Genomic DNA, 24642 nt, shown 5'->3' with positions numbered 1-24642 from the left:
TTGAAAAAAAAAACCATATGCACCCAGTTTCAATCTACACTTTTATCTACATTACTCGATATCAACTCAAGCAACTGCTCTTAAACTGAATTTCATGGCTACTATGATGGATTTTTAAACAGCTTTCTGAAAATTTTTGTTCCATGACTCGTTATTTCTAAAAGTCGATCGTCCCTTCAGATTAACTCATGGAAATTTAACTGTATTGGAGTAATATAATCATTGTAAAAAAAAAAAATATCTCAAAAACACCAATATATACCTCTCTCAAATTTAGACATCCGTTTCATCAAGTATTGTTCTATGTTGCCTGAAAATTTGAGCTTGCGATTTTTTGCGCTTTTGGAGATATTAAGGTTAAAAAATTGGTCTATTTTTCAGGTTTTTTCATTATTTCTCAATTTTTATGCATCGTTATATTTAAATGTTTCCACCAGAGCTTGTGTTTGTAATATATTTATCAGCAAAAAATATTATATGACATAATTCTTAGAAAAAATGTGAAGTTCGGGGTGAAAAATCGTTTTTTCACTATTTTTTTTTTTCTTATTTTGCCAATAACTCGAAAATAGTAGGCTGTGGAATTTTGACGTCTTCGAGAGAGTTGTTTATTTTATCAAAATGAACAACTTTGCCGAACATGCCAAGTCTCTAGAACGTCACAGTAAAAAGTGAGATTGTGGTGCCACCTATGCGGACGATTTACGAACTATCCGTTTATGTCAGTAGATGGTCCTTGTTGTTATAAAAAAACTTTGCCGAAGACACCAAATACCGGAAACGCTTTGTCACCGAGTTATTAATTTTGTCCCGCCAGATTGCGTCCCTGGCCCATAGTGCAATGGTATTTACCCTATGAAATGAACGACTTTCCAAATCATGTTCTACGACTTTGACGTATATGGCGAGTGCAATCAATGCAAACATTATTTTTTGTACAACAAAGAAACAAATTTTCAATCATTGTTGTATTATATGAGTCAGGTGAAGAGTAGGAGTATTATTTTGAGTGAAAAAATCTGGCGGTCATTTTGGATTTTGACGCTATCTTGGTTTTAAGTAGTGGAATGAAATTTTCACCTTGTTAGCACTCAACATGTTGAATTTAGAGGCTACCAAGAAAAGCAAGGTTACGTATATTCTTCTTATTATTATGCTTCATTTTCCTGACGTTAGGTCATTACCGGATCTGAGCATGCTACTCAGCTTTATTAGTTATGTGGGTTCTCGACTACTTGTGTCAGGTTCTGAAGAGCTACTTCCAAAACCGACTACTGAGGAACGAAAACGGAGCCGGCCCGGAAGAGATAAGAATAATGGCTAGCGTCCCACAAGATTCCATGCTAGGTCCAATGCTATGAAATGGGATGTACGAAGGGGTCCTATCACTGGAGCTACTCAAGGGAGCGAGATCGTCGGCTTAGCCGATGACGTCGTCCTAACGGTAATAGGTGAGACACAGAAGGAAGTAGAAATGCTGTCAATGGAGGCAATTGGTCTGATCGAAGATTGGCTTAGCTTAGCTTAGACAGACTACACATATCAATGGTTGCTATTCCGTGATTGACCGAAGTCAGTGAAAATGCACAAAGAATCAACTAGAAGACGGCTGGGATTGGCCATAATCTTCTTCACTGTGCATAATTCAGTGCCTCTATTTATACATGTTCAATAACGGCGCCGGCCACGTCCTTGCAGTCAGGTGGGATTGGGGGAAGGAATGTTAGTGTGTAACCTTTGCTATATGGAGACCGTGTTTGCCTCTGCATCTCCACAAAGGTTACTGGGAGGGATGTTTGTTAATGGGGAGGATCGTTGGGTCACAGGATTCACTTTGATAAGTGATTAGACCATGATAAATAATTATTGGTGAGATATAAACATGCTTATATGTAAATATAATATTTTCATTTGATATGAACAATATCTATGTAGAGAAAAAATATGCCGACACTTGACGTGACGAACCTTTCAAAGTTTGTTAAATAAAGTGATCCTTTCGCAAGTCTACACTCGTAGTGTCGAACCATTCAAAGTTTTTTTATTAATTACAAAAATAAAGGTAAAAGGAAAAAGGTGTTTAAAAAAATTAGACATTTGTATATAATTTATGAATCAGAGTTTATGACGACACTCACAGTGACGAACCTTTCATAGTTTGTTGAAAAATCGTATATACGTCTTACCGTTGTAACGATTAAAGGTGCAGTCATACATATTTTATAGATTAGAAATAGTAGCATGAAACGAGCTCATCAATTGCTCCGTCATCCTTGAGCAGCAACAATCCACTTTCAGCTTCACTCGATTGCTCGGCTATATAAAAGCACTCAGAGAAAATAGGCGCGCGACCCGAGATGGAAAACAACTGAAGATTGCTCGGGCATTCTTGACGCACTGCCCAGGAGCAAGCGTCAACGTCGAAAAATCAAAAAGAACTAATCGAACGCGGCACTTTTTCACTTTACTCGACCGATGCGCGACATGTTTGATCCTGCCCTCATCGCCGGCCCCCGCAGGAGCAAGCGTCAAGGTCGAAGGATCAAACACAACTCGCAATTGGTCTGATCGAAGATTGGATGGAAGAAGTGGAACGGAGATGCTGCTAGTTAGCAACTACAAGGCAGTCATGCACAGCGAGATCACTGTCGGGGGCATGCCATAGCATCACAGCAAACACTGAAACACCTGGGCGTAGTGCTAGACGATCGGTTGAACTTCAACATTCACGTCAATTATGCATGCGAGAAGGTAGCGAAGGCGAGCAATGCGCTCACAAAACTTATGCCCAACATTATGTAAGGTGGTACTAAAAACAGTAAGAGGCGTCTGCAGGATGGCGCATCAACCAAGGGATGTATTCGCAGCTTCTTCTTGCCACCCCAACGTGTCTCTGGTTCTAAAATGCAAACAACCATACAAAATAACGACCAAACAATGGTGAAAGCGTAATCAGTTTTTTCGAAAACATGTATTTCACGAATTCAGCAGAATTTGCTGATTAAATGACCAACAGCGCACTGCAGTAGCTCGTCGTATTTAAATGTTTGCAAATACTAGCTTTCAAGTGCATTGATTACCTATAATTTTGCGAATGATAATATTTACTTTTCCAGTCTAGAACCAGTTTTAGTTCTGGACTTAGGTTGGCAGCTTTTTAATTTTACTCCCATTTGACAGTCGCCCTCCACCCTTGGTATCAACATCGCTACTAAGATACGGTGCACCAGCCTGCTGTGTGGCGCTACAGACCAAACGGAATCGGAAAAAGTTAAACAGTGCGTTCCGACTCATTACCATGCGAGTGTTCAGCGCATAGGCGGCATGCGTAATCGCTGGAATGATCTCGATCTGCATCATTCTGTTCGAAGACATCGACTGCTATCATCAAGGAGAAAACAGGCAGACGAAAAAGATGGCAAGAATTTGTTCGCTGGTTAAGTGGCAGCAAGAATGGGATGCCTTGTTGAACCCTGGTTGAACAGGGAGCACGGAGAAGTGAACTGCTACCTGACACAGTTCCAGTCAAGTCACGGCTGCTTCAAGCAATATCTATATAGTTTCGGCCATGCGTTTTCACCATTTTGTCCTGAGTGTATGGAGATTGAAGAAACGCCAGATCATGTTGTCTCCGTCTGTCCAAGGTTCAACATAGTACGAAATACGGTGTCGGCTGCTTTCGGTGAGTACTTCAGCGTCGAAGGAGTGGTACCGTAATCCGGGGTAACATTGATCAATTTTTTTAGTTTTTCTTAAATTTTTCATTTCACAATACAAATGTTACAAGTTTTATATTTTTAAAACAAGTACTGGCACCCACCGCTCCTAGCTATGTACTTTATTTTGTTTTTCGAAAGATTTAAACATGTTTAAATAAATGTTAAGTGATTTTTTGATTCAGCTGATATGGGGTAACATTGATCACTCAAGTAAACAACGTTCGCTTATATTGGAAATGTCGTTACTTACTAAAATCAGGGCCCCTGAAGCCGAATATGAAGACCAAACTCTTACAAGTCATTTACTTTTTGAGTTATTTCAAAATTAAAAACACCTTGAACCGCGTAATACGCCTAAAGGTAGGCAATTTTCTCAGGAAATTCTACATTCGTAATAGTATTTAGTTAATGTTGCCTAAATGAATAAACTTATGAAAGATTTGACAACGGAATCGTTTTCGGCGATGCCATTTTTAGTAACACCCGCATTTTCCTTGATCACATCGTCTGCAGAACTCATGTGAGACATGAATTTTCGGTAGTGTCAGTGAAAATGATAGAAATCATTGTTTCAAAAAGTTGACAAATTTGCGCATTAACTAAACGCAATTTTGGCAAAAACCTTAATTATCATTAGCTTATGAAAATACAAAAGAGAGGCACCATTCATTGTTCGAAAATGCTTCATCAATAAATCTTTGTTTGGACGTTTAACAAGATGAGTCATCCCGATCAATGTTACCCCGCTGATCAATGTTACCCCGGATTACGGTACACGGAATGATAAGCGATCTCGACCTTTGGAATATGATGATCATGGTGGTGCAGATAATGTCTGTATTAGAAACAGCAACGAAGGGCACCGATCTTTCAGCAGGGCATTAATAAAGCAATGTTGTTTGCACTGCCACATGCTATAAAGCTATAATTTTATTATTAATTACAATACATCTTTAAAAAACATTACATTTAGTTACTTACAACTTCGGTGATTTTGCCTCGGAACTGGAAAGTTGGTTCCATTGCACCCGTGCTGTTTCTTGTATCTTTACTTCTGTTGTCAAACAGCACGCAATGCAAGCAAAACCACCGAAGAGTATAACATTCACATACTTGCTCACACATAAAGTAACTCCGACACATTGCCAGGGGTTCGCATAAACGTTCTCACGTAACAGTCTGGCTTAGCGCAACGGGCGAGCAGAGCAACGAAACAAGAAGCAGAGAGCAGCGCTTCCCAGACAACAATAATGCACGTATAACGAAATCACCTTTTGTGTTATGTGATGGTTATATGTGAAAAGTTTCACGTATAAGATGTCGTCAAGCAGTCTTATACGTACAAAAGCGTATGCGATATGCATAATAAGAAAAGTGGTATACTATGCGTGAGTAGCGAAAATGGCGTTTTATGCGAGGTAACTCGTCATTCAAACGATTCCATTCTCCATTCACAGTGTTATACGGGTTTGATGAAATTTGGATCAATAAACGACATTTTCGTAAACACTTATGCGACTTCTGGTTGTCTGGGTTGACGTCGGGTCGGTGGGGTCTCCGATGAACCAGTAGGCACCTCCCACCAGAATCGTCGGAAAGACCTCGGCACTCGACAAGTTTTGAAGAAAGGAGACCATTGGGCGAGATCGGAGTAGGCTAGATTCTTCGTCGGGAACTAAACCGTAGAGAAGCGTAATGTAGTATCAGTAATAAGTCGTCAATACACCTGCAAACCAGATGTCACCCTCCAACCGGAATTGCAGATCCGACCCTGATCCTTGGCCGGCCACCATCGAGTTGGAGTAGGCTAGATTCTCCGTCGGGGACTAGCTTTGCAGATCGTGAAATAGCACCGGCAAATTATCATTGGGGCACCGGTGAACCGGAAGCTTCCTTCCACCGGATTTGCAGGACCGACCTCGGCATCTGCCCGGATAACATCGGTTCGGAAGATCTTCGTCGGTGTAGGATAGATCCACCGTCAAGGGCTATTCTGAATAGTACAAGCGTATCACTGGCTTGAGTCGTCAGTGCAACCGGAAACAGTCTGTGGTTTATTTTGAAATAATAGAACGGCCATAATTGACATGAGATTTAACGTAATTTTCGTGTTCTAAGTAAGTTCTGGCGACCCTCAAACTTTCGAACGATACACTTTACTAAGAAGTGACCTCTTGCATTATGACTTGAGTAACTGTTACTGATTTTTTACAGTTTTCAGATATGTTTTAACCAAAATCGCGAACAGCGTATTGGTTTGAAATTTCGGTCGATTCAATGCTGAAAAAACTAGTCATAAAAGAACTGACTTTTCTTAGTTACCACGCTTCAAAAATCAATTCAAACGCTATTTAAAAAATCGATAACTTTATTCAGAGAAAAAGTCATGTTTTGTTCGTTATAAATTCACATATTCACATTTCCGCTTGAATCAGATAGAAGATAGGGCATGTTTAGTTCGCGGTCTCGATGCTATAGACCAGCAAGAATGTCTAGTTAATCTTTTGAATCAGTGCGAACCGTATTCATCATCGTCATCAAACGGTGTCGTTTATGTTTCTTCCTCATGAGGGCCTATTCAATAATTACATTACAGCTTATTTTCTAAATACGCTTAGGATATTCAATTTATTGTAAGACATGATAACAATTTTCAGTAATTATGAGGATTGATCCATCTATCTGGTCATCATCAGTTTTTATGTGCATAAAAATGTTTGGTCATTTTGGTATCATATGGGGCCGACCATTAAGTATGTAATTATGAAGGGGAAAAGGTACTGAAGTTTTTCACAAGCCATACTCTTGCCAAGGGGGAGGGGAGGTCGAAAAATCCCGAAAATTGTTTTACTTAATAAATCGTCAGTCCTTATCTGGCCATGTTGAAAAAAAAAAACATGCTTGTATGAAGGTGGTAAGCATATCCAAAAAATCGATATTATATCGGGTAATTTCAATCAAACTATGTCTCATACGACAGTTCAAATTCTATTGGGCATATCCGATGGAATTAATCTAAAAAAAATCTCAACTTAAGTTTAAATTTCATTAAAACATCAATAAAACCAGTATTTTCTACTTTGACGACCTGTGGCATAAAATTGTGACGTGTTGGAAAATTTCGGAGAATGGCAACGGACTCAGCAGCCCCAAATAAATTGATTCACAAAATTTTACCTTTGAGAAATGCAAATGGTTATTTTTGTTCCACTGTGTTATCTTTTTTTATTACAGCCTTAAATCATCCATTTTGAAATTTACTGGGGGGACGGACCTGGTGTAGTGGTTAGAACACACGCCTCTCACGCCGAGGACCTGGGATCGAATCCCATCCCCGAGATAGTCACTACAAATTTCAGTGACGACTTCCTTCGGAAGGGAAGTGAAGCCGTTGGTCCCGAGATGAACTAGCCTAGTGCCTAAAATCTCGTTAATAAAGATAGAAAAAAAAAGAAATTTACTGAATGTTCAGAAAAACGTCAAAATAGAGAATACTTGAAACGATAGATAATTTATTTTGATATTTTCGTATTACTGCACTGCAAAATCAGTTTTATTACATTAAAAAAAAAAAAAAAAAAAAAAACAATTTAAAATTAGGGGTCTCGTTCAAATTACGATCTTTTTTCAAGACACTTTTATTTGATTTTGAAGAATGGGTGAGGTGAAAGCACCTACAACAATTAGAGAAATCATGCACTCTCATGCTTTTCAAGTAAAGTCCACATAAGGGCAAAACCTGTTATGAATCAAAATAAGCATACGAAATATTTTAAAAGATACTCCTCTCCCTACGAAAATTTTATTTTTGAATCGAATTGCTAACGTATTTATTGAACGAGCCATGAATGGTGCATTCGCGTGAGCAAGTAAACTCAAGAAACACCAAAGTAGTCAGCCTTCTTCTGGTAAAAGTTCCGTGATCACGAGCGTGATGGGAGCAAAAATTACGATGACGATGATGACGATGATGTTGATGGTGTTGGAGAGCAGCACAGAAGCAGAAAAGTTTCATCATAAAATTTCGTTACGAGAGACGAGGTTTCCTGATGCTATTTTGGGTGGAAAGACTATCTGGTTGTTCTTGACGAAAGCAGCAAAAAATGCGAAACTAGACCGCACTGGAAAGGGTTAATTTTCGCGACAGTCAAGTTCAAGAGGATGGTAATAAAACACCGATGAACAAGTTTGACCTCTCGTAAAATAATGTTCAACAGTTATGGTTTTATGGAAGCTCGGTTTGTGAGCGATTTCACGTTTCTTGATTTTGCTACACACAAAACAACTTTGTTCAAATGAACCCTGCTTTCTGGATAAACCTAATTATACGTTGAGTGAAACGGAAATCCAGTCGAGTTGTGACAGCACTAATCGATTTGCTGCTTCCTTTTATGATTGATTAAAAGTGACATAAAAGGCCAGTTTTCTCGTGACATGATAGTCTTGCGATTTGTAAACTCTACGGGTACGTTAATCGGAATGATTTTGCTCAATATGGCAGTAGTATTGCTTGAAGTGATGCTAACGCTTGCAGCTGATAAACCCATCCCAAGAAGAGATGCTGAATATCCACCACCGTTCGTTCTTGAGATTTCCAAAAAGCCGCACAAAATGTGTGTAGCCAGTACGGGAGTAAGTGAAGCTGCCATCAAAAGGTTCAGCGATGAAGATATTTTTGAGGACGATGAGAAACTGAAATGCTACATGCAGTGTCTGTTCGAAAAATTGCGTTACACGGATGACAAAGGAGAGCTACACTTGGGAAAAGTTATGGACTCTGTTCCGGAAGAATATGAAGACATTGCCCTGAAAATGGGATCGAAATGCCTGAAACCTAAAGGAAAAACAAAATGCGAGCGCGCGTTTTGGTATCATAAATGTTGGAAAACATCTGATCCCGTGGTAAGCATTTGTGATTATGTGTTTTTTGTTAATTTATCGTATCACAGGGTGAATGTAAATTCAAAAGCTATCAAAACGGACGTCGCCCGAATGAACACAAGGTTTCTTGCAACACATCGAAAACCTAAAAGAAACAAACAAACCAAAGCTTTTCATTGCACGGTTGTTGCATGGCACATCTTGCGAAACTTCTATGAAATGTCTGAGACCCGCCTCCACGAAAAATACTGCTGTTTTATTAAACGTGTTTCATTTTTGCACGATTTTTTTTAAACACGTCATTTAAAAAAAACGACGTAAAAACTGAGCCAGAACAGTTACTATGCGGAACACATTTTTGTGTAAAGCACCAAAATACCACTATTTACTTAATTCAGGATTGCTGAATCCATTGACTTTTTGAATGATATCACAGCACGTCTAGTTTTTGAGATATTAGCTGTTGAAAATGCTGAATTTGAGTATTTCAGCCAACTTGCATGCAAGTTTACGAACTTGCAAAAATTGCCACAGAATTCATACATATGTCGAATTCGTTTTTGAACATAGGTTGGAACTGGCGTAACCCGTTCTGAATCACAGTTTCAACCTCAACCCGATTCAGGTTCGACCGAACTACAACTTGCTTGACGTTGGATTGTTTATGTGTTGATCACCAACCCAGTTCCTAAAAACGAAAACGACAATAATGTATTAAACAATACTTATTGTCAATACATATTCGATGCTCAGAAGTTATTTTATGATGGTTTAGAAAAGTATTGCATTCTGCCATATAAGCGAAACAAAGAAGATGGATTCCATCCAGATTGAGTCGAAATTAATAAAAATCGTGCTCGATAATCTTCGATTTTAATTAAATTTTGCACATGTTTTTGGTATGGTAAAATAAGTGTTTTCCGTAGAAAAATCGATTATTTTGACTCAAGAATAACTTTTGGAAAATTTTGCAACTTATTTAAAAAATTCTAACTCAGAGAATAATGTTCTATGAAGAAGTTGAAGTGGACTATAAGAAAAAAATATACACTGAAAAATTATTTTGTTTATTTGCATTAAAAAATCAAAAATAAAAACTAAATTTTAAATTACACAAAAACCCCATTTTCAATATTTTTTTAAATTTTCACCAAAGAATCTTGCTAGCAAACAGATGTTTGGGACAAAGTTGCATGATGGAGAATTTTTTTTATAAAAAAGTTTTGCTGAATATAACTTTTGGTCGATTTTCAAAATTTTTATTTTTTGTTGAAATAAATACGTTCTGATGATATAATAACAATCTTGAAATGAATCTAAACCATATTGATTATCTTGATCACTTCTCTAAAAGTTATCCATATAATCAATATGGTTGAAAATAATTTCAAAATTCTTATTTTATCATCAGAACGTATTTATTTTGACGAAAAAACAAAATTATGGAAAACGACGAAAAGTTGTTCTTTGAAACAAAATTTGTAAAAAATTTCTCCATCATGAAACTTTGTCCTAAAAATCTGTTTATTATCAAAAATCTACGGTGCAAATTAAAAAAAAAATATTGAAAATGGAGTTTTTGTGCAGTTAAATTTTGAGTTTTATTTTTTTAATTTTTCTTGAAAATACATGACATATTTTTTCAGTGTATACTTTTTTCTTGTAGCCCAAACAGTGCACTACAACTTCTCCATAGAAAATTTTTCTCTAAAATAAACTGTTTCGGCCTAAGAGTTTTTGAAATAAATTGCATGCAAAAATATATGGGCCATTTTCAAAAGTTATTCTCGAGTCAAAATTGAGTGTTTGCGGATGCCCCCAAGGGGTAGTCTTGTCACCACTTTTGTGGAATCTCGTAGCAGATATGCTATTGAGGCAACTCAATAACAGCGGGTTTCCAACGTACGAATTTGCTGACGACTATCTAGCTTTGACAGTTGGTATGTGCATAAGCACCCTATTCGACCTGATGCAAAGTGCTCTTCAGGTAGTCGAGAGTTGGTGTCGCCAATATGGCCTTTCTTCTTCTTCTTCTTTCTGGCGTTACGTCCCTACTGGGACAGAGCCTGCTTCTCAGCTTAGTGTTCTTATGAGCACTTCCACAGTTATTAACTGAGAACTTACTATGCCAATGACCATTTTTGCATGTGTATACCGTGTGGCAGGTACGAAGATACTCTATGCCCTGGGAAGTCGAGAAAATGTCCAACCCGAAAAGATCCTCGACCGGTGGGATTCGAACCCACGACCCTCAGCTTGGTCTTGCTGAATTGCTGCGCGTTTACCGCTACGGCTATCTGGGCCCCTATATGGCCTTTCGGTTAACCCGAATAAAACATCTATTGTTCTTTTAACGGAAAGTTTCACGGTGGAATTTGACCTTTACGTCTTTTTGGCACTTAGATTTATGTAACTGATTAGGTAAAGTATGTCGGAGTCGTTTTAAATTCCAAACGTTCTTAGACACCTCACATTGATTTCAGAGTCAAAAAAGCTTTGGTAAAACTTGGGGCCACAAAACCAAGTATATCAAATAGATATACACAACACTTGTTCGACTAATGAATCTATGACAAAAGGTCGAAAGACAAAAGGTCGAAAGGACAGAAGGTCGAAAGACAAAAGGTCGAAAGGACAAAAGGTCGAAGAACAAAAAAGAAGGGACAAAAGGTCGAAAATCTTTTTTCAAAGAAGGAAAATTTTCCCACCATGCAAATCACTTTCGACCTTTTGTCCTTTCGACCTTTTGTCTTTCGACCTTTTGTCCTTTCGACGTTTTGTCTTACGACCTTTTGTCCATAAACCTCGACTAATATCGGCATATGAATGTCTTGTGTGGTGGCAAAATGGCGTAGTGAGAACAATCCAAACCAAATTGAGCCCCGGAACCATTTGATACTAATGAGCCATGAGTAAAATAAACGAGGAGAATGTGACTAGTACGGCTATGTACCTACCTTGATACCTTGATGGCAACAGCGTAGCGTCACGCCATTGCCGGGCTTATTATAGAGCTCCATCTTCGTCGGACTTGGCCGAAACTTCTCCAGTTGCCCCGAACGTTTAGGGTCGCCAAGTCCTCTTCCACTGCGTACAGCCTGCGTATTCGTGGTCTTCCCAGAAACCGCCGACCTTTACCTGGTTCCCTGCTGAATATTATTTTCACAATTCTTTGTTGAAATCGCAATAAGTGACCAGCCCACAGAAGTCTGCTGTATTTTACACGCATGATAATATTCGCATCTTTGTACACTTGATACAACTCGTGATTCATGCGTCTGTGCCACACATTTTTGAGTTTCCCACCGAGTATTGTCCACAGCACTTTACGCTCGAAAACACCGAGAGCTTTCCGGTCTGCCTCTTTCAACGTCCACGCTTCGTGCCCGTTGAGAGTCACCGAAAGAATCAATGTTTTATACAGGGCGAAATTTATTTCCGTTTGCAAGCTGTGCGACCTAAGCTAGTTACGTAGTCCGTGAAAGGCCCTATTCACAGCCGTAACACGTCTTTTCACAACGCGGGAAACGTCGTTGTCACATGTCACAAGTGTTCCAAGGTAAAAAAATTCTTCAACAACTTCAAACACATTTCCATCAAACAATACCTCAGCACCTACACCACCATGCCTGACTCTATCTCTACCTGCAACCATGTACTTCGTTTTGGTAGAATTGATGGTCAGGCCTATCATCGCTGTCTTCCACTGACCTGTGATCGATTCCAATTAGGTCTCTATCTTCCGCAAAGCCAAGAAGCATGTGCGACCTTGTGATAATAGTGCCATTTCTCTGCACGCCAGATCTCCTTATAGAACCCTCGAGAGCAATGTTTAACAGTAAATTCGAAAGTGCGTCTCCCTGCATCAACCCGTCTAACGTCCCGAACGAGGTTGACTCCTCGTCTGCGATCCGAACACTTGATTTCGAACCATCCAGCGTAGCACATATAAGAATATTTAGTTTCGCCGGAAAACCATGTTCAGACATTATCTGCCAAAGCTCATTTCTTTTCACTGAGTCGTACGCCGCCTTGAAATCAATAAACAGAGGGTGAGTCTGCAAGTTATATTCCCAGAATTTATCTAGGATCATTCGCAAGCTACACATTTGGTCCGTTGTCGAACGTCCTTTACGAAAACCAGCTTGGTATTCGCCGACGAAAAACTCTTCGAGCGATCTCAGTCTGTTAAACAGAATGCGCGACAGAACTTTGTACGCCGAATTCAGCAGGGTAATTCCTCTGTAATTGGCACACTCCAGTCTGTGCCCTTTCTTGTAGATAGGGCGGCTGAGGCCAGCCGGTGGACAATCCTTCGTCCTCTCATACCTTCAGAAGTATACAATGGAAGAGCTGCTCACTTCCGTGCTTTAGAAGCTCGACTGGGATCTCGTCCTTCCCAGCAGCTTTACAGTTCTTCAGCTCGCTAGCCTTTTTAACCTCTCCTATGGTCGGTGGGTCCACAGCTTGATTGTCATCATCTATATTCATTGTTCATCCTGTTCCTTGCTACATTTCCATTTTCAACGTTCAACAATTGCTGAAAGTGCTCCTTCCACCTGGCCGCCACCGCCGTTTTATCGGTCAGCGAATTCCCTTCTCGATCATTACACATGGCGGGCACTGGTACGGTATTGTGTCGCGCACCATAGACCGTTGCATATAATCTCCCTATTTTGAGCTACCAAAAAGGCTCAGCACGATTTTAACTGCTAACGTTGGTAAATTTGGTTGGTTTCCATACAAAAGGTTAATTCATCTGCATCATTGAGTTTGCCTCTTGTATGCAAACCAAATAATAATGATTTTGTTACACATTTTTCGATTACTTCTATTGAAATATGAGCATACTGTAGATGTTTATTCACGAAAAATGCTTAAAAAGGGACATTTCCATGTCGGTTTGGATTTTATTTGTATTAATTTTTGAAGAAAAAAAAAAACAGAATCCCGAGGAGCAAAGCGTGAAGCAAAGGAAACTGGAAAGCCAGTAAAAACGCCCTACAATTTTACTAACTAAGTCAGTAATATCCATCAATCAAAACTTTTTTTAATTTACTGAGTTTTTTCGGCAATCGTAGAAATTACCGAAAAATCCGTAGTTCCAAAACCCAGTAATAATTTACTGGGGTCGGTAATCTGAATTGGCTGTGTAGGGTCCCACATACTGTCGACGTCTCCAGCAACGTTGATTCTTCGGCTATGTGTGTATGTATGTTTGTATGTGCAAACTAATATGTGTTGTGCATGTGCGTATATGTGCTTGTGTGTTTGTTCCATACGCATGTCACATTCAGCTTCATTCAGTAGTATAGTGTTCATATATTTCAAACAAACCTAGTTTTTTTTATTTATAACTAGGGACAATTGAAATTCAACTTTCGCCGTGAATTTGGGGAAATTCCGCGAAATGCCAAGAAATTAGTAAAATTTGGAGAATATATATGAAAATTACAAAGAATTACAGCTTTTTTTATGAAAATGGTTTATTTATCTTGAAGTCATAGATAATAGGTCGCGGAATAATATTTTCTACAACATGACGATAATTACGACGAGTGCTTTAAAATTCTAGTTCTGCAACGAGTTGCGTACAGTGATGGAAAGTGGCGAACATCTCTGCTGAACTAGAATAAAAACAAAAGCAAATGCTCTCGAGCCTCAGAGCGCTGCTTTACTCGCATCTGTCGTGCTCTCGAGTAATCGAAGCTAAAGTGATTCGTGATCGTGTTCGGAGCTGTTTAGAGTCAATTGTGCTCTTGGGAAAAAAGCTACTTCCCCTCCGAGATCTCTGGTTTTCAAAAGTGTTTTACTGCAAACTGGTAGTTTACTGTCTATTTGATGATTATACAATTCATATATCTGTCAAAACCCAAATAAATCACACCTTTCTCGATTACTCGCGAGTAAACGTTCATGAGCTTGTTACTACTGCTTTTGGCATGTAATCTCGAGCAGACAGGGGCGGGTTTACTCACACCCAGTGTTGTAAACATTTAACACTTTTTGCGACGTTCATTTTGCTGCCAAGGTCAGCAGTCAATTAATTTTCTGCATTCATCCGCTACTGCCACTTCTCACACACAGCACGAGCTGTACAATGAACATCGAAGAAACACCATACACTGTCAATTGAATATCGTCTGACAAATGTGCATAAACCATAAGTTTTGCAAAAAAATCAGACATATCGGACCATAAACAACATGAATAGTTTGATCTTGCTTGCTATGTCGAATGTGACACACATACAGTGAAAGTAGCGCCTATTAGAAAAATAACAGAAACAAACAAAACCGCAACGATTCCTAGCGAAGCTATTGTGGTAAAAGGCATTCAATTGACTCAGTTCGTGTCTAGCCTTTGTGCGGTGCAGACGTTTTTTCCGAGAGCAGCAAGCAGGTCTCTATTTTGTTTTCAGTGGTGTGGTTGAATAAGTCTCTTTGTTCCATTTTATTTTTCGAACGGAGTCCTCGAAACAATAGGACAGAAAGAAACTCAGATGGCTGAGCTCAAGGTCAACTCTTTGCGTGTGCGTTTCGAACGTGGAAGTGCGGAGCCCACAGATGCGGACATTTTTGCGTTCATGCGTGATAAAATGAAGCTGCGGTCTGATGACCTGCTGTCTATGTACAAGGACAAACCATCGTTATCAGTGATCATAAAGTTTAAAAAGGAAGAAGAAATGGTGAAAACACTAGAACGACTACCCGGATCGATGGATTTCGAGATTGATAAGTATCGCAGCAGCAAGGTGACGTTATCGGCAGCCAATTCTGTGGTTCGGTATGTCCGCCTCTTTAATTTGCCGCCAGAAATTGAAGACAAAGAGATTTGGGCCGTTATGTCCAAATATGGGAACATTCAGCGGATGGTTCGTGAAACATACGGAGCTGAAACCGGTTACCCTATATGGAACTCTGTTCGAGGCCTCTACGTGGAGCTTAAGGAGGGAGAAGAGATACCAGCATCGGTCAATGTTCGGAACATGCGTGCAAGAGTGTATTACGAAGGCTTGGTTAACAAATGTTACCAATGTGGTAGTACGGAGCATATTAAGGTGGATTGCCCACAAAGGCGTTCCGTTAATGAGAGATTGAGAGCGGACCGAACCGACTCATATAGTGGTGCTCTGAAAGGAGTATGGAGTAACGTCAAAGCTACAGCAGGCCCAAACCGTCATGACAAGGGAACCGATGGAAAAATGACGAATTTGAATGCGTTATTTGCAGCAAGTTCCAGTTCAACAACGTTTAAAGGTCGTGCATCGCATGAGCAAACTGCGGAATGTGGTGCTCAGCCGACGCAAACCGATGGAGAAATTCTACTAACGGATTCGAGCGAGACAACACAGCCAACAGTACCAGTTGCACCTGTGGAGGTTATTCATACCAACGCGGTGGAGACGGATGGTGTTTCACACACAGGCGAGACAGACGGTCTTAGTGTACCGCACACAACGACGTCCACGTGTGACGATGCTGGAGACGGAGACTCCATGGAGAAGGAAGGTTGTTCGTTGAAGCGAGTGAGAGATATTGTTCAAAACGATGGTAGTGTGGAGACGGACGATAGCTCACTATCAGACACATCGATGGCGGAGAAGGTGAAAGATGCAGAGTGTGCCACCATAAGCGGATGGCAGAAAGTATCGACACGTGCCCGGACCAAACAGATGAAGCTTACTCAGAAGGAGAGAAGAAGTAAATCGGCGACAAGCCGCCGGTAGGTCAAACTAGGCTTTTGTGAGTATCGATTTTGCATTTTTAATTGTATTAGTGATAATATCATTCTGTATTATTATGAATTTCGTGTTCAAGGTTGGATCAGTGAATCTAAATAGTTCGTCAAGTGCTATCAACAAAAGTTTGTTGAGAGAATTCGTGGTGAATCATGATATAGATATACTATTTTTGCAGGAAGTTTGTTATGCAAACTTTTCTTTTATTCGGTCTCACTCTCCTCTAGTTAATATTGGTGAGAATGGTTCAGGTACCGCCATATTGATACGAAATTCGTTTGAGTTTTCACAACCCTTATTGGATCCAAATGGGAGAATATCATCTGTTGTTGTAAATGGTGTTAATTACATCAACATCTATGCGTTTTCGGGAAGTAATAGGAAGAAAGAAAGAGATCGAATGTTTGTTAATGATTTATCCGTTCATCTTGGTAAAGGGGGAAAGAAGATCGATGTTATTGGTGGCGATTTTAACTGCATTTTAAACAATTGTGACTCAAATAGCTCCGTTAAAAATTTTAGCACGGGTTTGAAGCAACTTACTGAAATGTTTCATTTTAAAGATGTAGGAATGGAATTAAAAAAGAATACGTTTACGTTTATAAGAAATGACAGCTCATCAAGATTAGATCGTTTTTACACCACTTCTAATTATATTCAAAAGATACTTGATTTTATGACTATTCCCGTGCCGTTTTCCGATCATTTTGCAATTTTGATGAAAGTGAATGGATCTGTAGATGACGTAGCTCCAGTTGGACGAGGATATTGGAAAATCAATAGCTCATTAGCCAGAGATGATTTGATTTGCGCTCGATTGGTAGATGAGTACGAAGCTTGGAAATTTCGTCACGTTTATCTTGCTGATAGAAGTAGGTGGTGGAATGAAGTTGCAAAACACAAGATTAAACAGTTTTTTAAACATGAAAGTTACTTATTGAATTTGAGGATTTCGAACGAAAAACATTATTTTTATAATAAAATGAATGAGTGGATGCATAAGCAAAGCACCGGACAACCAACATTGTTAGACATAAAAGTGATCAAATCACGCTTGTTCGAAATAGAACACCAGAGATTAACTCATTTGGGAAACAACATTGACAGTTGCAGCCTCTTTCAAGGAGAGATGGTTAATATATTTCAAGTTGCTGCTCAAATCAAACGTTTTGAGAATAATGGAAATTTTAAAATTCGAAATGGTAGTACATTGTTAACAAATCCTGTAGAGCTAGAGCGCCTTGCTTTCGATCATTTTTCATGTGTTTTTCAACCCCATGTATCACATGCAGCCTCGTCATTCTTCGATGATCCTTTGAATCATATCACTAGATTTTTAACACACTGCGATAGAGAAGATTTGACTAGACAAATTACAGAAGATGAGCTGAAATCGGTTTTACAACGTTGTTCAAAAAAGAAATCCCCTGGCCCTGATGGCCTCACTTATGAGCTCTATTTGAAGAATTTTGATTGTTACAAGGAAGATTTAGTTCAAGTTTTCAACTCTTATTTAGACGGTTCAGTCACTCCACCAAAAAGTTTTTCAGATGGAATTATTACTCTTATTCCTAAGAGCAATTGTAGCAGATCGAGTTTTGATGACTATCGTCCAATTAGTTTACTCAACTGTGATTATAAACTTTTTATGAAGCTCCTTGCTGAAAGAATAATGAAGTTTCTCGACAAATTACTTGGTCCAGGGCAAACTGCTTGTATTTCCAACATGTCATGCGGCAATAATTTAAAGACCATTAGAAGATTAATTACCAGATCGTGCGAAACAAAAAGGTTTAAAGGTTGTGTTGTCAGTCTAGATTTGAATAAAGCTTTCGATAGGGTGAATCACGACTTTCTGTGGAAAGTGTTACAAAAGTTCAATTTTCCAGAAACCTTCATTAATTGTATTAAAAGTGTTTATGCTAATGCATCATCTCGAATTTTGATTAATGGCTTTCTATCACGAGAAATTAACATTAATTGCTCTGTTCGACAGGGATGCCCGATGAGTATGGTGCTCTTTGTTTTGTATATTGAGCCCTTAATAAGACAAATCTCTAACAGCATCCCAGCTGTACTTGTTTATGATAAATTCATAAATGTATTTGCTTATGCTGATGACTTAGTAGTTTTTATCAAAACCGACTTGGAGTTCGATAAACTGTTTTCAATTCTTGACTCTTATGGTTTAGTGGCACAAATTCGTTTGAATTACCACAAATCTAGCTTTTTACGTCTAAACAATGTACATGTAGGTCCTCAACGTATACACGAAGTTGATTCTATGAAAATTCTGGGTGTAATTTTCCAAAAAACCTGGAGCTCGATGGTTAACGCTAACTATGGACGACTAATAACAAATTTGAAAGCTGTTTTGAAGATGCACAATGTGCGTCAACTCAACATTTTAGAGAGATGCATAGTTTTAAATGTTTATATATTGTCAAAACTTTGGTATGTGGCTCAGATCATACCACCATCTAACCAACATCTAGCGCAAATTAAATCAGCCTGTGGGAAATTTATTTGGACCAGTTTCATATTCAAACTGAACAGGAACCAGCTTTATATGGATTACCGGAAAGGTGGTCTCCGTCTAGTCGATCCAGAAGCTAAAACAAAAGCACTTTTTTTGAAAAATGTGTTCCATAACTACGACAAAAATGGTCGTAACATGGAAGAGTGTTATCTTCTGAAAGATAGCATTAATGGAAAATTATCGCGTAATGCTCGTGAATGGTTGCGCGAAGGTATGCTTCTAAATGAAAATCTTAATCTTCAAACAACGCATCTATTATATGAATATTTGATTGACAGAAACAGACAGCTTCCAGCCATTGAAACCAAGATGCAGCTTGATTGGGAAAACGTATGGGAAAATGTGAGTTCCAATTTCTTACCTCTTAACGAACGAGCTTATTTATACATTTTTATTAACGATCTTGTGCCTAATAAAGAGAAGCTTAAAGCATATAATATAGGTCATATAAGTGCTACAGTCTGTGAAAAGTGCAGTTTGTCAGATACTAATGAACATCGTATCAAACAATGCCCCAAAGCCAAAATGATCTGGGATTGGTGTACGAATATAATTAGGCAAAAAATGAAAATTAACGTAAATGATATAGAGGATATTCTCCAATTTAGAATCCATCCAACCTCAAAGAAGTTGAAAGCTGCATTGTGGTTGTCTGCTAAAGCAATTTCCTTCAAGTTGAGGGCACGTGAACCATCATTGTTTATTTTTAAAAAAGAAATACGGGAGATACGATGGAATAATCGAAATGGTTTTGAAACGGAATTCGGAAATTATTTAAATATTTGTTGATAGCACTTAACGCAGGGAGATCAATGCCATGATTAGAAATATAAGAAGTTTATAATTTAAGTCATTTATTATGTAACACAAACAAATTTAGAAAAAAAAAAAAAAAAAAAAAAAAAAAAAAAAATGACATTTTTCTTTTCGACATTCGTTTGATCGCTCGTGTTGTGAATATTTAAGGGAAGCGCTGCCAAATATCAGCGAGAACTTGTCGACTACCTTGATTGCTGAGGGTTTGTGCATAAATTTCATAACGCCGAAAATGGCCATTTTGGAGACCCACCCACCCCCTCGTAACGCTTTTTTGTAAGAATATTTTAATAATTTTGTATGAGCTGTAACATCATGGGGACACCCACCCACCCCCTTCAGCGTTATGAAATTTGAGAATTGGCCCTTACGGTATTGCTGCTACCTAGCCTGTTCGCGAGTCTGTCATGTTTGTTTTGCATTGGTATACACTCGTGAGCTTCTTCGTGATGCAAACTTTTCCACCACTGGTTGCGTACACGGTTTTTTGTAGCATCAAAGAGACCACTTAAGGGCATCATACATCATATCGGGATGGATACACCATTATTTTGAAAATTTCAGAAAAATTCTGTGTGATTTACCGTTTTCAGTTGCGTAATGAAAACGCGTGGCTAATAGTCATTACGCAACTGATTTCAGTAGCGTTCACTCTGGTATTAGCATCTTATGTTGTATTATATGAACTGTATTTAATAAAATATGGCCAAAAGTATGAGACCGCGACAAAGTCGTAAGTCATACGAAACACGATACACACTGGGGCAGATCGCTGTTTTAGACGGCCAAAACCTCTAGTACTCTGGATATGCATCCTAGAGGTTTGGTGTCTTGAACAAAGTATTTTGGCATAATTTGTACTATATTTTGACTCCTTCGGTTGGTAAATGGCTGGGCATGGCATACCATTGGTACCTCGCATACCTGAAGGAATAAAATAGACCCCTCTGTGCGGTCCTTAGCCTCTTGCCCAGCAACTCCTATCCCTACCTCCTCGCGGTACTGGTCGGGGTACGAGTAACCTTAGGGAAGATCGGGTAACCAACCCTCGGTGGGAACTTTGGTCGTATGCTGACAGGGAAGAGGGGGTTTGCTTTTGCTTTTGCTTCTGCAAACCTTGAGCGTCTGTACTCCATGTTAGGAGCGGCTCACAACAACGTCTGTTCCCCATGTCAGGGGCGGCTGATCATCGTCCGAGTGTCAGAGAAGGATTCTAAGCTAAACTGTGCACTATGGTCCTCCGAACATTTAGGGGGAATGGTCCTCCGGAAATCTAGGGGGTTGGTGTCAGGCCCTGCAAGCCAGCCGTAAAAAAATCAAGCAACGAATAATCAACGAGAGAATGCGAACCAGGACAATTGGCGAAGACCACAGCGACGGAAAGGAACTAGCGATTGGAAGCTCACGTGGAACTGTAAATCTCTCAACTTCATCGGGAGCACACGCATACTCGCCGACGAGCTGAAGGACCGCGGATTCGGCATCGTAGCGTTGCAGGAAGTGTGTTGGAAGGGATCAATGGTGCGAACGTTTAGAGGTAATCATACCATCTACCAGAGCTGCGGCAATACACATGAGCTGGGAACAGCTTTTATAGTGATGGGCGATATGCAGAGGCGCGTGATCGGGTGGTGGCCGATCAATGAGAGAATGTGCAAGTTGAGGATCAAAGGCCGATTCTTCAACTTCAGCATAATAAACGTGCACAGCCCTCACTCCGGAAGCACTGATGATGATAAAGACGCGTTTTACGCGCAGCTCGAACGCGAGTACGACAGCTGCCCAAGCCACGACGTCAAAATCATCATAGGAGATCTAATCTACTAAAGTGTCATACAGCGCCATTCACGTTAGCGATTGAGGGTAAGTGTCTTCAAAAGAAATGTCAAAAATGCCTCAAAGAACAACTTTGCGCAACAATGTTTTTTGCTAGGATGCTCTTGTCAAAAGATATAACTGTTCTAGATCAGTTTTAACTTATCTAGATCAAATCCGAAGGAGTCTTAATTACTCCAAACTACTTTGTCGAAGACACCAAACCACTAGGATGCATGTCCAGAGTATTAGAGGTTTTAGTCGTCGAAAACAGCGATCTGCCCCAGTGTGTGACGACGACCACGTACTAAATTTTCTGAGCAATAAGTGGTTGGTAGGTAGCGATTTGGTCACGATACCGATGACTAAAAATAACATCTCTCTTGTTTTGATGTATACATGTGTACGACGATGTATGTGTCAAATGTACATATCACACATCCGAAGGAAGTTTAGTCTGCGAAATGATGATTCCATGTACTTTGAGGTAATCGAGTTCAGTTCACCTTCGAGTGTCGATTTCTCTCAAGGGCTCCACAGCTTGTTGGTTGAAACGCCAAACTAGCGAATAGGGATTCGTGGGTTCGATCCCCACTGGAGCACGTGGTTTTTTTCCAAGTTTCAATTTCATTTTGTACGTTTGACACGTGTTTCGCCGTATACATGTAAAATTCTAAACGTCAAAACTTTATAGCAGCACGAATTCTTGTTGCTTTTTAATGCATCATACCACCTTCAAACATTTGCGAACATAATTAAGTCTTGTTATTTTTTCAATATTTTGTGTGCATATGACCAACTGTGTACTGTAAGAAAGACCTCAAATTTCGTTTCAAATAACGGTGTTTGCATTCCCTTAGCATTTTGCCATATTCCAGAAAAAAATTACAATGCTATGACCAACATATCGGAACATTCGACAAAAGTACGCAATAAGGTAATGGAGCACCAAGAGTGTATTTGTGTCAGTATGGGAAAAAACTAAAATTTCCAAAAGTTACCTAGAACTAATACTTATTATAGGTTGAAATTTTCTACAGCTCTTATCAGATGTTGGGTTCTATCCATAAAATAAATCTGACGGAAATAATATTGCTACTACATTATGCGGCATATGAATTATCTCAATATGACTGCTATACGGTTACAATTATCAATGTGACAAAACAAAACTTTTGTTTCTTATTTTTTATAATAATTTCACAGATTTCAATAAGTTTATTGTGTATATAACATTATTTTATCTATGTTTTACTTTTTATCAAGTCCAAAATGAAGTATTGTTTTTTCTTTCATTTCAGAATTATTACTTGGTTTGAGCTGGTATTCGAATATTCCAAAATAAACGGGAGTTTGAAGTATGTGAATGTGACACTCTTGAAGTCAATGAAGTCTACCATATAATTTGGAGCAAAAAGGATTATCAAAAATTTTCCAGAATTAAGGTTCGATAGAAGAAAAGTTGATGTTATACCATTTGAAATGTATATACAAATTATTATGAGAAATAGAAGTATTTATTCGTCCTCCATATTTACCGTCTATGTTAGTGAGATGACCTTTTAAATTCAAGAAAATCTCAGCAATCTAAACTAAATTAACAAACAAATTCATAAGTCATTTTTATATCCCAATTCTGTTTTTTCACTTGTTTGTATAATGTATTTGCAAACTTGAGTTGAGGTTTAAATGGAACTGAAATAAGCAACATTCACCTAATTTGCCTGCAATTAATATAAAAACAAAAAATGAACAAGCGAAGGGCTAAATATCTCGTTGTTCGAAAAATTTAAATGAATGCATTACCTTTATTCTTTCATATCTATAAACACACTTTGATAGTAACTAAATAAACCCTCCCTTTAATTACTGCAAACGTCATTTTTTAACATGCCCAATGTTTACTAAGTCATCGTGATCCATTCGAAGGCATGAACATGAACGATTAGCAATTATCTCATTACAGTAAAAACAACTTTATTGCAAAGCTGATAATTGTTGCTTAGAATCACTGACATCAAAGTTACAAAGTCATGTCAGTATCAGTTTATCATTCTCAAACGTCTTTCGATTTCCATCAGTCTTGAAACCCGGCTGCAATTAATTACAGTTTTTGCTTTACTAGAGTTTTTTTTCTGTTGAAAATCAACCACCAAGTAATTATTTTTGACAACCTATCACATTGAATTTACCGAGTAAATAATCATGACGATCTATTTGAACAGACTATTCGGGTTGAGTCGTCTCAAAGTTAACATTTGCTCATAAAATGTATCGAAAGACACTTCTCGCGTTTTTCTTCTTCCTGTTTTTGTCGTGTGGGGATGCTGTTCAAAATTTAACTGCACTCCGGGGATCAGATTACCCTCCTATGTATTTGATAAATTTGGTAAAATCTGCTCTGGAGAGATGCCATCAGCTGATAGACATCGAAGACTCAGTGATTGTACGATTCAGGGATGACGGGGATTACGAAGGAACTGAGCAGCTAGGATGCTACTTGCATTGTGTTTTTCGCGAAAAAGGATACTGGATTCCGGAGAAAAGTGAAGTTGACATCATGAAGATATTGGATATTGTTCCAAAAGATTTCGAACAACCTGCATTGAAAATGGGGTTGAGGTGCTTGAAAGTGAAAGGCGATGACGACTGCTCTAGATCATTGTGGTATCATTCATGCTGGAAAAAGAATGATCCTGCGGTAAAGTCATAAAGATTCTAGAATAGACACAGCTGTTAATATAATTTACTTTATTTTTTGTTTTCAGCACTACTATTTGATGTAACTTTACAGATGTGAAACATTTGGGAGAGCAGAACCGAAAGTTGTAATAGTTAATTTGGTATGAAGAAATAATAATCATAACATCTATATTTCTATATCGACATAAATAGATGACAACAATCCCTACTTCCGAAAAAAAGCTGAAAAATCTTTCAGAATTGTCTCATTTTATTAACGAACAGTCTCGCGATTAAAAAAGAAATTATCTCGAATTAAGTAAAACAACCGCTTCACGCACCACGTGGTTATTTCCAAAATCTACAACATTTTTGCTGGCAATAAGCTGCCATCAAATGTTGAACAATATGTAGCACATACTCAATGTGCATTTTAATTAAATTTCCAA

The 24642-nt window shown here is 38.7% G+C and overlaps 2 protein-coding genes across 3 annotated transcripts in view; one reads left to right on the top strand and one right to left on the bottom strand.

The window, feature by feature from the left end:
• LOC5569913 (serine-rich adhesin for platelets) overlaps positions 1-24642 on the bottom strand; it is a 1178520-nt gene that overhangs the window by 330467 nt on the left and 823411 nt on the right. The gene's annotated exons all lie outside the window — the stretch shown is intronic.
• LOC5579386 (pheromone-binding protein-related protein 6) lies at positions 8146-23044 on the top strand. The gene is made up of 2 exons (XM_021852965.1): positions 8146-8621; positions 22813-23044. Exons 1-2 carry the CDS (start codon positions 8154-8156, stop codon positions 22828-22830), a joined length of 486 nt encoding a protein of 161 aa, XP_021708657.1. The 5' UTR covers positions 8146-8153; the 3' UTR covers positions 22831-23044.

Source organism: Aedes aegypti, chromosome 1 (genome assembly GCF_002204515.2).
Source record: "Aedes aegypti strain LVP_AGWG chromosome 1, AaegL5.0 Primary Assembly, whole genome shotgun sequence".
NCBI lineage: Eukaryota > Metazoa > Arthropoda > Insecta > Diptera > Culicidae > Aedes > Aedes aegypti.
This window is presented reverse-complemented; position numbering and strand designations above follow the sequence as displayed.